This window comes from Arachis ipaensis, chromosome B4 (genome assembly GCF_059453495.1).
Source record: "Arachis ipaensis isolate K30076 ecotype BB chromosome B4, ASM5945349v1, whole genome shotgun sequence".
Taxonomy (NCBI): Eukaryota; Viridiplantae; Streptophyta; class Magnoliopsida; order Fabales; family Fabaceae; genus Arachis; species Arachis ipaensis.
Window position 1 is genome coordinate 32,367,233 of NC_142439.1, and position 17,861 is coordinate 32,385,093.

Here is a 17,861-nt window from a genome sequence, read left to right on the forward strand (position 1 = left end):
TCCGGACCGGCCGGTTCAACCAGGAGACTTGTGAAAATGACCGACCGGTTCAATCATGATAGGTTTTAACCGAAGTGGCCGGTTCAATTGGATAACCAGTGGATTCGGACCGGCCGGTTCAATTAGAAAACCTCTTACCCGAACCGGCATGTTAATTCAGAAAAAACTGAATGAACCGGACTGGCCGGTTCAATTAGAAAATCTCTGACCCGGACCGGCCGGTCCATTTAGATAAAACTGAATGAACCGGACAGGCCGGTTCAACTAGAACACCTTTGACCCGGACGGGTTGGTTAAACCAGAAAAAACTAGATGAACCGGACCGGCCGGTTCAATTGGAAAACCTCTGAGCCGGACCGGCCGATTAACTCAGAAAAAACTTAATGTACCGTACAGGCAGGTTCAATTAGAAAACATCTGACCCGGACCGGCCGGTTCATTTATACAAAACTGAATGAACCGGACCGGGCAGTTCAACTAGACAAAACCTCTGACGGTTCAAAACCGAACCAGGAAAATTGTGACGCGAACCTGCCGGTTCAAAATGTTCGCAGATTATAATATATTGTTGTGATACGTATCCGTTTTATGTTTTAACACATACATCTGGCATACATTAAATTAACAACAACTGAAGAACGTTACAGCATAAAAACCGTTTTGAAATAAAAACAGATTAAAAACGTTATACAATATTACACATGTCAGGTCAAGTTACCTCAAAAGGAGAACCCATGCCATACTAGTGAGGTTCTACACCTACCACAATGTGACCCTACTGGGCATCTCCGTTGGCATTTGTACCAGCTGACCGACGGCATCTACTACGACTGTGTCCCTCGGCTCCACATAGCGTACATCGCCTAGGACGACGTAACATTCGCGTGTCCATCTCATTCAAGAAGCGCGTCATCCTCGGGCGCCCTTTCGAGACACGTCTCAGATACGGATTCGGTACATAGCGAGGACCGTTGTATGCAGGCCATGTCGTCGGGTTACCTAGTGGCCTAAATCTTGCTCTGTACACCCGCCGAACTTGGTCCATCTTATACACATCATGCACATACAGTTTCCAATCCAGTCGCTGGTTGGCGCAACAGGCGAACACATGTCTGCAGGGGATCCGGTCCACCTGGAACTCTCCACAGTCACATCGAAGGCCACGTAGATCAACTGCAAACTCTAGTCCGCTTGGCATCTCACGCACCTCGAAGACCTCATTCTGCCGGTCAAAGCAACTGACCTGAATGTTTCCTGATGCAAGTTGGTTTGCATGCAACTTCGAGGCCACGACTTCGGAGAACACATGGCCAGCATTAATCCGCGCTTCTGCCTCCGCTCTTTTTCTGGTGAAAAGCTCGTTCAGCCTGTAGAATGTTGCCTTGACAAGAGCCGTAATGGGAAGATTGCGTGCACCCTTCAACACTGAATTGATGCATTCCACTAGATTCGTTGTCATGTGACCCCATCGGTATCCACCATCAAATGCCAGTGCGTACTGTTCGCGAGGAATTCGGTTTAACCAGTTAGTGTACGCTTCCCCCCGTTCCCGTAATCGCTGGTAACGCACTTCGTACTCCCGCACCGTCCTCGAATATCCTAGAGAATAGGAAAAAAAATAGATGAATTATAGATGTCAAAAACGAATATTAATGTTTATTTCTGTTATTAAGTTACTTAAATTTCATAAATGGTTACCTATGCTGACGACCAATTTTTGGAGGTACGGTGCCTTGAATTTTTGCAGAAAATTCGACTCTATATGCCTGATGCAGAACATATGAAAAGCTCTAGGAGGTGACCAGGCTCCGTTACTCCGTTCCACAGCTGCATTGATGGATTCGTGTCGGTCGGATATTAGTCCCACACCATCCCGAGTGACAACATGTTGACGCAAGTTACTAAGGAAAAAGTGCCATGCATCAGAAGTCTCTCCCTCAACAATAGCAAATGCAATTGGGACGATGTTGTTGTTGCCATCCTGTGAAACTGCGACTAGTAGACAACCCTTATACTTTCCGTACAAGTGAGTCCCGTCCACCTGGACAAATGGCTTACAATGTCTGAATGCCTTGATGCAGGGGTAATAACTCCAGAATACTCTATGCAGTACCCGAATATGACTGACCAGGTCATCGCCTTGATATGCAGGCATAGTCTCAAAATGGACAACAGCTGATGGCTCCTTATGACACATGGCCTCAAACCATATAGGCAACGCTTCGTACGATGCCTCCCAACCTCCAAATATTTTTTCTACTGCCCTTTGCTTAGCCAACCAAGCTTTCCGATAACTAACCGTATAGTTAAACTTCGACTGCACTTCTGCAATAACCGATTTTACCTTTAAGGAGGGGTCAGCCTCAACCAATGACTTTATTGCTTCTGCAATTGTGATGGAGTCCAGCTTCGAATGATCCTGTGAAATGGTGGCTCTGGTACAAGTGTGAGTACCATTATACCTCCTTATAACCCAACAATACTTCCTGCTGATCAGACTAACCCTGATAAGCCAATCACACCCTGACCCATACTGTGTACACTTGGCATAAAATGTCAACGGCTCAGACTCATACACCCGGTAGTCTACGCTTCGTCGTATAGAATACTCTTTTATTGCCTTAATAACAGCTTCCCGGGAACTAAACTCCATCCCAACAGCAAATTCACCATCTGCGACAATAGGAACTTCTGCCAGGACAACCAGCATGGAAAAAATTTCAATAAATACAAATATGTTTCAAAACCATAATAAATCAATATTCACTGCATCAAGTATGATATAAATCCAACCCTAAGATCATGTTACTGTGTAACTTTTATCACAAATACGGACATGAACGTCAGATGTAAAAAACCGGCCCAAACCGACCGGTTCGACCGTCAACCCCGATGAACCAAATACTAACCGGTCGGTTCTCTAAGTCATTTCGACAAACACACGTTGACTTTCATTTTCAAAATGTAAAGAATTTTATTAATATTTTTTACCCAAAAGCGATAATGTATAACATAAATAATAATAAAATAGTAACTTCTATGTTCTATATTAGTTTAAAATAACGTTATATGTTTTCCAAAGTTAGTAAACACATACTTTGACTTCTATTTTTTTAACTTCTTACTATTTTTTAATTTTTTTTTTACATAGGATCTTATAAACCGGTTCAATGTCTAACACATTCATGACATCAACGCATGCTAAAATAATGGTTAATAAATACTAATTCAATCATAAATAATTCAATAACTAAATAATCCAAACTATTATTTTTTATAACGTACCTGCAGTCATATATTCCGGATACTCCGGAACATGCATGGCTTCCAAGTCCAAAACTCGCATGAACGAAGGCTCCGCAAACGGCATATCGTTTGCGAGTGCATCTGCCACCTCTGTCACATCTGGATCCATAGTTCCGTCACCATGAGCTTCAACTCCATCTGCACCAACACATTCGTAGTTGCTTTCGAACTCTTCTTCACTGTCACTATTATAATCTTCCCGTAGAATGTTTCGGTCAGTCTCAGATTGTTCAAACTCAACATACAACTCGATAAACGAGATTTGAGCCCGGTTTTCAATATACATTGGAAACATCTCCTGCATGCTCGCTTCGTCCGTCACATATCTTGTTTGAAATTGGACGAACCGACCAAATACCGGTAACGGATATCTATATAGAACACATGATATTTTTTTTGCCCTCTCAGAATCAATCTTCTCACATATCAAACCTTTAAGTTCTTCAAACGAAATAATAAAAGGAATAACAACATCTAGTGGATTATCACAAATAAATTTGACTCCTTCAGACGTTTGTAATAAAATCTGACCAAAATAATACACCTTTAGTTGTACTCTGTCACTCATTTCTCCTACTCACAAAAAAAAAAAACATAACATTAACTACTAACTTATCTGATTTAGAACAACTATGGAAGAGATTGAGAAAGACGAAACAGAGGAAGCGGCACTGAAGAAGGGGAAGAAGACGGGTACCTAACACTAACTCCTTGCACACTTTTATATAGACCCTTTACTCAACTCGGACCATTCGACTAGGTTAACTTCATTCAAAAATATATTAAACAACCAAATCGGACCATGCGTTTTCATAAACCGGTTCTGACATCCATACCCAAACCGGACGGTCCGACTCCATTCATCTTCAGCTACATGCAACTCGGACCGTCCGAGTTGCCCTACCAACTCAACCTTATCGGAGGGTCCGTTTTCTCCGCACCTAAGGTTTCTTCCTCCCCACCACAACTCGGACCGTGCGTTTTCGAGTTTACGAAATTCACAACAAAGGACTCGGACGGTCCGAGTTCTTCTCCCAAAAGCTGTCAAAACTCTGCCCCACATACATGTCTAGCACCCCTTGATTCCATATGGATGAAAAGCTCACATTCAGACTCCATTTCCATAAAATTGAGCCGTATAAAAAAGACCCATGTAATAAAAGGATTACTATTTATTTTCGTTATTCTTGTCGCGTATATATGATAGGAGTGTTCAACACTCAGGTTCGTCTCGAAACTCGATCCGGACTCCAAATATATTTTATTAAATTTAAATTTATTATTTTTATTCGTTATTTTTGGATCAAATTTAAGTTATGTTTTGGATTTAAAATTTTTTAAAAAAATTAAAATACATATTTTTTAGTAAAATTAATAATAATATATATTTTTATACTTTAATTAATATTTTTATATTATATAATATTATTTTTATTTTAAAATAATTTGTTTAATATAAATATAATATAATATTATTAAATTTAACTTTTTAAATAAAATTTTATTAATTTATTATATAAAATTTATAAATTTATATATATGAATTTTATATTAAATCAATTAAGTTTAATTTAATTTTTTCGAGTAACATTTGGATGGGGTTACAATAGTTTGACCCCGTAAACTATCAAGATCGAAACCGAATTATATGATGTGAGTGAGTGAGAGAAAGGAGGATATGTAGGGCTATATAGGAGGGAAATATAGGACGGTTAAAGCAATATATTGAGCAGTGTCAGTCAGGGAAGTGAGTGAGGTTTGGTCCACAGAGCTAAACACTACTAACACTTTCTCAATGATGGATCCAATAATCCAAAAATAGTTGCAGTTTTAATTAGTCAAAAGTCAAAACTGGTAGTTGGTCAATGACTATATTTGCCTCAGGGACACTATAACATAGCCTTTCCGCTGCCCTAAAATAAAGGACAATTGGACATGCAGACATGCCACTCAATTAACCCCATAACATCATATTATATTCTTTTTTGGTCAGTGTCACTCAATGCAAATTAATCTACATGATTTTTATTCGCTCAAAATAATTTACAATATTTTTTATACGTTTATTGTTTGGCTAAAACTTTAAAATAGGATAAATTTAAGAGTAATTTATATTGATAAAATAAATAAAATTTAAAATTATACATATCTTAAATTAGAATTAGTTTTACATTTTGTTAAGACTAGCAATGAATAGAATAAGATAAAATTTAGGCTCTATCCTAATCTTACTCACAGGTTCAAAATTTTGTTAAAATCCAATTCTACTCTATTTGCGAGTTAAAAATCTCTCAACTCTAATCTTATCCACACTCTAAACATTTTAACCTACCATATTTGTAGAAAAATTAAAATTTTTCAAACAAATATAAAATTCAATCATTTCATATTTTATACAAATTAATAAAATAAAAAATAAATTAAAATTAAAATTAAAAACAATAAAATTTTAAAGAAATTCAATATAAAATTACAAATGACATGGTCATCAAATTTTTAATAAAATTAAAATAACACAAATAAAAATAAATATCTTATCACTCTTCTTCTAACTCTAAATTCTTACAATCTTACTCTTTAAATAACAAATGTTCTAAATTAATAGTTTAAATGATTAGTTTAGTGGTTATTTCGAGTTTTTATAATAAAGAGGTTATAGATTCAATACCCACTTTCATAACTTAACTATACATATAATTTTTAAATATATATTATATAATATATTAGAGGTGCGAGTAGAGTAAGGCATCCCCTGAACCCATACCCGATCCTACCCGCAAGTGAATCCTAATATTTTGATATAAATATAATTAAATTGACTTGATTATGCTATTTACATGTGTTCTTGTGTGCCTCAGATGGTGTATAACTCGTCATGTTTAGGGATTGGGCTCTCCTTCGTCTAAGATGGATGAGGTATATGTCGACTTTAAGAGGAACGGCGGTGGACACCTGTAAAGGCACTCCGACACTTAAGTTAGTAAGAGTAGAAAATGAGTATAATGCAATTCAAAGTGAATAGCGTACCTTCTTACGTAGTTAGAATTTGGTATTTATAGAATGTTACCTCTTCAGAGAGGTTGAAATATTTGCCTGATCTTTCAGTAACCACCTTGGTTTGTTTTTGAGTGAGTTGTTGAGGGCGAGATTCTCTCTAACTGAAAATAAGTCACGTTTATTGTTGTATTTGAATTTCAATTTATAGACATAAATTAGGCTGGGTTATGACTACTGGATCACAGTCTTAAACTTGACCTGTGATATTTTTCAATCTAATGGGTTAAGTATTTGACTTTTTGTGGAACTATAAATCAGAATAGTGATAATAATAATAATAATAGTAGTAGCCTCGAAGTTCAACTTATTGTACTTTGAAAAATGATAATTATATTTGAGAATAATAATGTAAAAAAAAAAAAATTGAGAGTGATTAGGAATAATTGTAAGATATTGATACGGGGATTAGCCCCCAAGATTGACTGATAATCTTGAAAATAAAGTTGGTCAAGCTTGTCTTTTAAAAAGGTGTTCTTCATATAAGTATATTTTTGAATGAGCTCATAGTTAATTGTTTGTTGGATTACCTCTGACTTATATGTATCGGTTTGCTTTAACTGATTCCGACTTATAAATACCGATTTTGTTGGAATTATTATAACTTATAAGTGTCGGATTGATTCCGACTTAGTGGCCGACTTGTTGGAGTAATGGAAAGAATCATTAATTTGTGCAAAATAAATAAAATAGAAAAGAATATGAATTGTCTTCAATAAAATAAAGGAATAATATTTGAAATAAGTAATAAATGAGATGATAGATGTAATTATGACCTACAGTTGTTTTTTTGTTTATTAAGGTCATTAAGATTGTTCATCAAGAGTTGAAAATTGAAAAATGTGATCAACAAATGATGTGTTTAGTGGGGAGGGGGAGGTAGTGGTAGTAGCTTATGATAAATTTTAACAGTTTCTCATCTTAACCCAGCACTTAACTGTTTGTGATAAATCTACTTGATATAATTGCAAGAGAGTTTGCACATTAGAGGCTTTGTATAAGTTTTTTGAAAATATCTAGAAGATGAATAGAAAAGGTCAGTAATATCGTTTTGTACTTTTGTTACTTAGTCTTCTTCATCTTCTTCTGGTCTGTGGCTCTTGTTGAGTTTGTGTTTGTGGAAAATAGGAATGGAAAAAAGAAAGGAAAGGAGAATAGTGATGGAGAAGTGATTGTCGATGAGGAGTATATAATGGATAGCGAAGATCGAAGATCCATATTCTTAGGTGGTTGATTTAGTAAAAAAGTATGTGTCACTGTTTTGTGATGATAAGAGTATTGCTCAGTTAAAAAAATCTGGTTGGGTTAAAAATAGAGAAAACATAAAGGTGGAGTTTGATCTGCATAGTTTATCAGATAGAATTTTTCATAGTGAAAGCTGCTAAAATTATAGACCTGATTAATAGAAAACAAGGTGTGAAAAAATTAGATTTGGCAGAAGTGGAAAAGTTTACTAATAATAAAAAAGAGTTGCACAAGTTCAAAGGGACCGAAGATATGATCTCACTGTGGAGTGAACGCTACCCCTTTATGTTGCTTTCAGATGAGCATGTTCATTCACCCGCAGATATTAATCTGTTTAATAGCGTCGATGATGTAGTTGTAGATCAGTATTTAATTTGCAGGTATAGCTGATCATGATTTTGTGAAAAATGTATGTTCTATATTTGTTAAGACTGAGTTGTATGTACTCTGATGTAAGTGATCAGGACGAGATTGATGTGCATAGGGAGGACCTGAGAGCTGAGCGATGGCTGAAGTAGGGAAGAAATATATGGATAAGCTAATGAAAAAAAAGTGTGTGAGAGAGAGATTTGTATGCTACTATGGAGAAGTTGAGTGTGATGAAGAGAGAATTGAAGGAGATGAAAGAGAGATTGAGTCCCCTAGAATAAAAAGAAAAGATTGGTGAGAGAGAATGCTAAATTTCTCGCAAGGATTGTGGAATTAGCTCTTGAGAAGAAAACTACTGAGAATAGCAAGGTGAACCATGGGCTGAAAATGTTCTCGGTTGGATTTGATAGAGCTGTGGAACAGATTAGGTTTATTGCTCCTACTATTGATTTTGTCGCTATGGACCCATGCAAGATTGACTTGTGGATGATGATATAGAATAGGAAGGTGGAGATGAGAATATAACTACTCCATAGTAGTTTATTTTTAAAAATTGTATATTTTTTGTTTGAATAATGTGGTATGGTTATATTTTATTGATGATGAACTGCATACCCAACTTTATTGGGTGAACTTGTTTAACTTATATATTGTGCTTTTGTGTTGATTTGATATGTGTATGTTTGTGTGATCCTGATAGGGTCAGTTAGGTTAAAATTATGAAATGGATAATTGAGTAAATATTTTTGAATTGTCATTTGTGAATTGAGATATGTTTTGTTGATGGAACCAAGAGTTATGTCTTGGGTAGCATTAGAATTAATGAACAGAAATACATGATTTGTATAATAACTGTTTTATACATTGGTTAGTGAATTTGAATTTGAATAATTGTAGTGCAGTATTACTTGCATTAGTTGGATTTGAGTAACCAATTTTACTGGTCGGTTATTAGAAATAATATAAGGTGATAGATAGCTTGGCTCTTAAGTGTTTGAAAATCGGAGTATAGTTTGATTTTGATTAGTTAATTGAATCACTTGTTATGATTTTGAATATTAATACTAATCGATCATTGGATTAGTAGACATCTTTAGATATTTGTTTAGATTGTGGGAAATATTTATTTGTGGATAGTATCTGAAATTACCTATCAGATAATAGAGAAGTATTAGTTTAGTAAGAGTCGCGATTTGCTTAAGAGCCGGATTATAATTCGATAAGGAACACGTAGTTTGAATAATGGATTAGGATTTTCCTTGGATAAGTCTGAGCAGTTGACTTAATATCAATTAATGTGTAATTTATTTTTCGGAATTTGACTATTCAAATTGTAAGTCCGTTCTAGTACAGAAAAAATCAATTGTAGATAACTCGGTAACGTAAATGCTTTATAAGGAAGTATTCTCAGTCAGAGATTCGGTGAGCTGAATCACATGTATGTGATTGTAAATATTTGTGGCAGAGTAGTTTATTTTGGTTGATTGTGTATGAGATAACTTATAGATCAATTAGGAATAATGGTAAATGAAATTAATAGAAAAAATTGAAAGTAAAGAGTAAAGATGTTTTATTAATGAAGAAAGAGTATATCATTGTATTTCGACTTATGAACTTAGCTGTAATACACCTTTAGGTCAGTCTTATATATTGATTTGGAATTGAGTTCTGCTAGGAGGTTCAAACTTTTTGAGTTATAGTCTGTGTGGCGGTACTGTTACTGAGGTTACTTTGATGGGTTTGTTTTAAAGCGTGCACTATAGCACTCCTTAGCTTCCTTCTGATTGGCATGTACTATTACAATTATGTTGTTTTATATACAAAATTTGACGCAGAAGTGTATAGTAGAAATGATAATACTAGACGTATTTGAAGAAGGTCTATCTAGGATGATATTATACTGACTGATAGTTTATAATAAAATATTGTGTATTCAAGATTGATATATGGAATGATAAAATAGATAAGAATGAAGCAATTCAAGTATATAGAGTAGTGTATACCTTATAAGAAGCTACAATATATTAAAATTTAAAATAAAAGAATTATATAAGCAAGTTAGATTATGCATACACATTGTTTTACTGTGGTATAATGACTTGTCAATTTGATCTGTTGAGGTTATTCGCCTTTCAACTATCTTCTAAGTAAATTTGGAATTTTTTTTGTATTGCAAACAGATGTTTTGAATTTGTCGGTTAAAACTAAAGTTACACATAGTTAGGTGAATTTTTTGGCATTTTCGTCATTAATTATAACCTGCAAAAGAGGGTAAATAATTGGACAGAAAAAATGATAGTAAAGTTAAGTAAATTCGACCCACGGTGAGCACCAAATGTTCTTGCATGATAAGCCTCAGATGGTGTATAACTTGTCCTGTTTTAGGGATTGAGGTCTCTTCCGCCTGAGATGGATAAGGTATATATCGACTTCAAGAGGAACGGCGATGGCAAGCACTTAAGAGTAGAAAATGAGTATATAATGCAATTAAGAGTGAATAGCATATCTTCTTACGTAGTTAGGGTTTGGTATTTATAAAATGTTACCTCTTTAGAGAAGTTGAGATATTTATCTGATCTTTTGGTAACCACTTTAGTTTGTTTTTGAGTAAGTTGTTGAGGGCGAGATTCTCTCTAACTGAAAATGAATCACGTTTATTATTTATTTGAATTCTGATTTATAGGCATAATTGGATTAAGTTATGACTACCAGATCAACATGTAAATTGAATTAGTTTAATTCTATTTACTATGCGTATCCTTTACGAGTAGTAAATCGAATCAAACCATGTATATATTGTACTAATAATAAATCGAATCAACATAAATGTTAATAATTAAGGAAATAATCTCATTTGAATTCAAATAAAATATCAAAAAAATCAAAACGAATAATAATAAAAATTTAAATTGTCTTAGTTCAAATTGCAAAAAAATCTATATTTTTATTAACTTACAAATTTAAAATAAAATAATAAATTATTTCTAAAAATTCATTAAAAATTATCTTTTAACTCTTTAGCATATGAAGAATCATTATTAAGACATATTAAAAAAGTTATTATAAAGTATTTTGTTTCTAACGAATTGTTCTAATACATATTTCCGTAATACACCACTGGTAGTCACATTTTTGCAATATACTACTATTTGAACTATATAAAAAATAATTAATGTGATTATTCATCTTTATGTTTCACCGACATCACATAAAAGGTATCGTTTTGTTGCCTTTTATATGTAAACTTTAACAATTTTTATCAGTATATGTCAAACGATATATATCAGAATAAAAAATTAGTTAGAAATAACATGATATACGTTGATTCAATAAAAATTTAAAAGATCAATTTAACTTGTAAAATTTGAGAAATCATTTTTTTCTTTTTCTTGATAAACCAGTAACGTAAACATTTATGCTGTTTTAGTCTTTTAGATGAAATAATGCTAGTGGGCACAGTGATCCTTGTGAAAAAAAATCATTTGTTTTCATACTATTAACTATTATTATGGGAACTAATTTGGGTTGGTCGATTGGTCAGTTCACTTGTTCGCTTAAGCAAGTGTCGGAGGTTTGAATTCCGCCTTGTGCATGCAGTAACTCATTGGCTAATAACGGACCCTTAAAACCATCTCCAGTAGAGAATTCATCCCAATCTCTATTTACAGCCCACCTGTCCTAAAAAGTAATTCCACATCAACTTTTGCGTCATAAATAGTAAATAGGAATTCAAAGCATCTCTCTTCCTTATTAGGAGGAACTAACTTTAGTCTCTATTGCGGTCTCACTTAATTAATTAATTAAAGTAATTAAAATTAATATAATTACTATTTCTTACAATAATATTTTTTTAAATTTATAAATTCAAAAATAATTTACTGTTAAAAAAATACTAATATCAAAAAATCATATAGAAAAATAATACACAATATATAATTTGAGATTATACTGATTTGTAAAATTATTTAATATATAAAAAAAACATAGTTAACCTCTATAGTTAACGACAAGTATTGTGAAATTACCATATGTATTCAATCAAGTCCTTGATAAACCACTATTTTATGATATATCTTGTGCTCAATTGAGTGTTTTTATCAATTCTTCGCCTACAACTCATATAATTTGCATGGTTTTACAATTCCTTCCTTATTCTATGATATGTGTAAAAATATGTTTCCTATACTTTAAAAATATTAAATTTAATTATCCTTTATTACCATTCTGTGTGTTAACTAATTTCAGGCTTCATAGAGCAGGAATGGCTTAGAGGACGGGAATGAAACACGCAAAAAATGGGAGGAACACACAAAAAGGAGTTTTGAAGAAAATAGCAGTGACGCGCACGCTTGGACGACGTGGACGCGTACGCGTGACAAGGAAAAACTCCAAATGACGCGAATGCGTGACCCACGCGCACGTGTGACAGACGCCATGTGCAGAAAATTGCAGAAGTCGCCCCCAACGATTTCTGGACCTTTTTTCGGCCCAAATCCAAGCTCAAAAACACATAATAGAAGCCAGAGAATGGGGGAATCAACAACAACAATTTATACAACATTCAGAATACACAATTTTAGGTTTTAGATGTTGTTTTAGAGAGAGAGAGGTTCTCTCCTCTCTCTTAGGTTTTAGAATTAGGATTTCTTTTACTTTATGGTTATTACTCCATTCCAGGTTCAATATTCCCAACTTTAATTTTATGTTCTCTTCTACTTTTAGTTACTCTAATACTTTTACTTGTTAGTTATTTATGTCACCAAATTGGCTTATGAATCTTTCCATGTTAGATTTGAATATTCTATTTAATATAATTTGAGGTATTCCAGATTTATGATTATTTTATTCTATTTATGATGCTTTCAATTTAATTTAGATTTTTCTCCTTTTGGTTTTGGTTAAGTAATTGGTAACACTTGAGTTAACAGACTCAGCAGTTGATTGAAAATTGAAATTCTCGCTGATTGATTTGGATCGCTCTAAAGCTAGTCTTTTCATAGGAGTTGACTAGGACTTGAGGATCAAATTGATTGGTCCACTTGACTTTCTTTTATTTAGTAATGGTTAACTAAGTGGGAGCGATAAACAATTCTCATCACACCTGATAAAGATAACTAGGATGGGATTTCCAGTTCTCATACCTCGCCAAAAGTTTTCTTTATAATTATTAATTTATTTTTCTTGCCATTTAAATTACTTGTTCCCTATTTCAAAAACCAAAAAATATACCCTTTTCCATAACCAATAATAAATCATACCTCCCTGCAATTCCTTGAGATACGACCCGAGGTTTAAATACTTCGGTTATAAATTTTATTAGGTTTGCTTAAGTGACAACCAAAACTTTTGTACGAAAAGATTCTCTATTGGTTTAGAAACTATACTTGCAACACGATTATAATTTTATAAAAATTTCTTTACCGGCAGAAATCAGTTCGTCAGTCCTCTTTCAACTGTCTATGCTACTGCTGCTTATTTTGAAGTTGGATATTTCTTTGGAGAAATTGATGGTATGGTGCAAAATCTTCCTTTCCCAGCTGAGGTTGTGATAAGCTGTTTTCGACATCGTCATACTCCAAGCTTTGAGCAAAATTTTCTGCATAAGTGTCTCATTCATCCTCAACAATCATATTATGTAATATAATACAAGCTCGCATTATGTTTGCAAGTTTCTTCTTTTCCCAAAAGCGTGCTAGACCACCTATAATTGCAAAGCGTACTTGCAACACTCTTAATGCTCGCCCTACATCTTTTCTTAACCCTTCTTGGTATTGTGAAAATAACTTGCGTTTCTCTCCTTGTGGTTTTGAGATTGATTTGACAAATGTGGCCCATTCAGGATAAATACCATCTGCTAAATAGTATCCCATAGTATCATTGTGACGTTATTACCATTAAAAGTATAGTTTACCTCCGGAGCACAGTCATTTAGAATATCATCGAACACTGGTGAACGATCTAACACGTTGATATCATTATTTGAACCAGAAACCCCAAAGAACGCATGCCATATCCAAAGGTCTGAAGATGCTACAACCTCAAGTACTATGGTTGCAACTCCACGATAACCACTCATGTACATACCTTTCTACACCTTTAGACAATTTTTCCATTGCCAATGCATGCAGTCAATGCTACCCAACATGCCAGGAAAGCCACGACCTTCCGCCATTTGTAGCAGGCATCGTACATCATTTGAATTTGGTTTTCTCAAGTATTCATCCTCGAACACCGAAATGACACCTTCAACAAAATTTTTCAAGCATTCAATTGTAGTGCTCTCGCCTATGCGCACATAATCATCTACGGCATTAGCAGTTACGCCATATACTAACATCAATATTGCAGCAGTGCATTTTTGGAGTGGTGACAAGCCCTTTCTCCTAGTTCCATCGACCCTCTGTTGGAAATACGGAGAGTCAGTTGAGAGAGCATCTACTATTCGAAGGAACAGATGTCTTCTCATTCGAAATCTCCGTCGAAAAATGTCAGCATTATACACCGGCTTATCTGCAAAATAATCTTGAAAAAGGCGATCATGTTCTGCTTCTCGATCTCTGTTGATCTATCTACGAGGAGTTGGGATAGAGCTTCTATCGGTATCTTCTTCTTCTGAATCATCAAGAAAACACTCATCGATCTAATTATCTATGAGTGTGTTATCTCGCCGTCTTTTTTTTACCATACAAAACCTCATTAAACATATCATCAAAATTTCTAGCCATAGCTTGAGGTATGTTTTAGTATTCCTTTGAGGTGAAAAACTAGATTTGGAATGGAGTTGATGAATTATTGATAGTTGATATTTATGTTGGGAATAAGTAGTATGACCACAATCCAATCAATCACGTGTCAAATAATTTGTTATTGTTATTATATTAAAATGTTAATATAATAAGGTCCTTGATTAAAAATAGAGATTTATCATTGTGATAGTGATCATAATATTGAGAGATAAATCTTTTATAATTTAATCTAAATTGTTCTTGGTCATAGGATTATTAAAAAGGACATTAATAATTCGAAAAGATCAATATATATAATGGTCTTCATTAGATGAAGATTAATAGATCTCATTTATTAAATTATATATATAGATGGTGCATATAGAGATATGCCCATTGAACTGACTCACTTTGAAAATTTCTAATGGTTATAATTACCGTATATTTGTCAATAGGATATTCTCAAGATGAACATGGTAATAGAGTTTCCTTTGACCTGCGACTGTCATAGTAATTAACAATGTATTTATTATACTTTGATTCCGGACACCTAATACCCTAGGGTGCTAGTTGAATGGATATTGGGTATGATTTAAATACTTGTAGAATTAATGATTAGTCAATAAGGAATCCATTAAATCTCGGTAAAGTGTTTGAGCTCTATGATTATAATGACTGAGATGAATAAAACCTTGGCCAAGGGGATTGAATGAATGAAGAAATGAGTTTCTTAAGTCATTCACAGTTTATTATAATAATGGTAACAAGTTAGAGTTTGACAATTAAACCATACTCTAAGAGTTAACCAAGAGCTAAAAAGATGGAAGGAATTATACTTTGTTCTTCTAAGGTTCTTAGTAAAAATATATTACTTCGTACTATCGGGTCGTTGAGAAGTGTTGTTAGACGCCAACCTTGATTAGTAAATTTAGTATGACTAATTTACTACCCGCCTAGTATTGAACCTATAGGGTCACACACTAACGAGTGTTCTAATCTTTGCTGTAGAATTATTTAATTATTATTTTGATTTGATCAAATAAATAATTATATTAATTTAAATAAAATATTATTATATTCTTTGCTAGCACCAAGAATATAATAATAGTATGATAATTGAGAATATTATATGAGATTTGAGAATAATTAGTTATTCTATTTCTAAACTTGAATTCTAAATTTGGATGAGATCTTAACTGATTTTGTTTCAAATTGAGTTATGATATGATTCATAAATTTGAAAGATTCAAGTTTAAAATTAGTAACAAATCTCATACTATATATATGTATGCCAAGAGTAGAGGAACATAGTGAATAAAGAGAGAATAACAAAGAGTTTTATTCCTTTACCTCTACGCACACAAATGTATGTGAGCCTAATTCTTGGAGATGAATTTTATGGTGTGCAAAAAATTGCAAGAGGTTTCTCAATTTAGATAAGATGTCCATTGGTCAAGGAGTTGACAGCAAATGTTGGTCTCGGTGTGGATATGCATAGAGTTTTCGTACAATCGAAGAATAAAATTTTTATTAGCGTACACAGGTATTTAGATCTGATCTAAAATATATATTATTTATTGGAATAAAATTTAAGTACAAAATAGATCTTTAGGATTACTTTATTACTTCCGCTGCGTGTTATGAACACATGGTAATTCTACAGTGGGATCAGAGTTTTGGCTTTTTGTGTTTAAATTTTTATTCCTATTTTCTTAAAGTTTGTGAATTAATAAGATTAATTCAAACTTTTTTTAGCATGTGATGCAGTTATTTCATTGAGATAAGTTTCTAATAAATTAATAGTTAATTATTTTAATTTTGATTATTTAATTGTGATTAAATTATCATTCTTTGAAAAATAATAGTTATGATTTTAATCAACTATTTGATTTGATTTTATTTCATCATGACTTTGGTCACGTAAAAGAAATGAGATGCAAAATATCTTTTGTTTTTTCTTATATATATAAGTGTATATATAAAAGTCAAATTTGATTTGATAGTTTTTTAAAGCTAAACGTTAGTACATGAAAAATCAAATTTTGATTTGATTTATGTGTTTTGAATACTATAATATTAGAAATTAGTTTTTCTAATATTCTTGATTATAAAGAGCAGCCTGATAACCAGGAATTTTATTTTTAAGATAATAATCAGTATATACATTTGATGTATTAGGGATTTAATTTTATATTTTGCCTAAACAACCTGGGAATATAAAATTTAATCAATGAGTACTGAAAAAAAATTGTCTAACAATAGAGATAAATCCTAAAAGTTAGGAGATTGCCAAAAATAAATTTATCTCTTGTTTACAAGGAGCAACCTGACAACCAGGAGACTTGTACTCAAAGATAGAATTTATTTATGCATATGATGATGTATAAGGAGAATTAATTTATACTTGAACCTAGACAACCTAGGGGTATAAAATATAATTCAGTTAAATAATTGTCTGACAACCAGATAATTATTTGGGATTATAATTGTATGGGATACAATTTAATCATGTTTATTTGGAATAGGTATGAGTAACAACTGGACAACCAAGATACTCATTTGCGATTCTAAATAATTTTTTCAGAAATATAGATTTCTTAATTTACTTTGAGAATTGTATTTTCAAAGGGTTATCATTGAAATGATAATATTGTCCAATAAAAATGGTGATGGAATAGTCAGTACTTGTAAAGTATCTAAAATATTATTTTACTATAATATGGGTTGTTTTGACAACATGAGTTCTAATTTCAAAAGCATATACCCACTATTTATTACTGAACATCTTGAGAAGATGTATGGTGTCCAAAGTAAGATAGTATGACTATCAAAGATTTTATTTAAACTAGTGGGAGTATTGGGCAATATATTTTGAATTAAATAACTTTAGAAGTTGGAATGCCATTAGGCAAATGGCTTTAGCGAGATTTGTTCTTGCAAGTATTTTTGGAGATTTATTTTATTACAAACAATTTATAATTGGTCTTAATATGATTAAAGTTTGTGATCTTTTTGGAAAAACTCAATATGAGTATTGAGAATGCGAATTAAAATTGCTCTTAAGGGTTGGTTTGACCAATCATAAAGATATTGAGTATTTTTATTATAAGAGTTTAAAGTAAAATCTCTAACATCTAATTGATATTCTATTGAATAGAGAAT

General features: G+C 32.9%; 2 protein-coding genes across 2 annotated transcripts; both read right to left on the bottom strand.

Moving 5' to 3' along the window:
- Positions 1-775: 775 nt before the first annotated feature.
- On the bottom strand, positions 776-3,874 carry LOC148567102 (uncharacterized). Its single transcript, XM_088483349.1, has 3 exons — positions 3,286-3,874; positions 1,699-2,691; positions 776-1,599 (listed from the first exon to the last, which is right to left on the bottom strand). Exons 1-3 carry the CDS (start codon positions 3,872-3,874, stop codon positions 776-778), a joined length of 2,406 nt encoding a protein of 801 aa, XP_088339475.1.
- A 7,637-nt stretch (positions 3,875-11,511) lies between these two features.
- On the bottom strand, positions 11,512-14,440 carry LOC107636266 (uncharacterized). Its single transcript, XM_016339788.2, has 3 exons — positions 14,165-14,440; positions 13,886-14,062; positions 11,512-11,652 (listed from the first exon to the last, which is right to left on the bottom strand). Exons 1-3 carry the CDS (start codon positions 14,438-14,440, stop codon positions 11,512-11,514), a joined length of 594 nt encoding a protein of 197 aa, XP_016195274.2.
- Positions 14,441-17,861: the final 3,421 nt, after the last annotated feature.

Bases quoted from the DNA above. Each gene is read 5' to 3' on its own strand.
- LOC107636266 (XM_016339788.2), bottom strand. From the start codon at position 14,440: ATGAGAAGACATCTGTTCCTTCGAATAGTAGATGCTCTCTCAACTGAC. The intron at 14,063-14,164 runs GTACGATGCCTG...CTAAAGGTGTAG, and splicing joins GAAAACCAAATTCAAATGAT to AAAGGTATGTACATGAGTGG. The intron at 11,653-13,885 runs GTAAACTATACT...ATTACTTTTTAG, and splicing joins TAAATGACTGTGCTCCGGAG to GACAGGTGGGCTGTAAATAG.
- LOC148567102 (XM_088483349.1), bottom strand. From the start codon at position 3,874: ATGAGTGACAGAGTACAACTAAAGGTGTATTATTTTGGTCAGATTTTA. The intron at 2,692-3,285 runs GTACGTTATAAA...TTGTCCTGGCAG, and splicing joins TCCGGAATATATGACTGCAG to AAGTTCCTATTGTCGCAGAT. The intron at 1,600-1,698 runs GTAACCATTTAT...CCTATTCTCTAG, and splicing joins AAAATTGGTCGTCAGCATAG to GATATTCGAGGACGGTGCGG.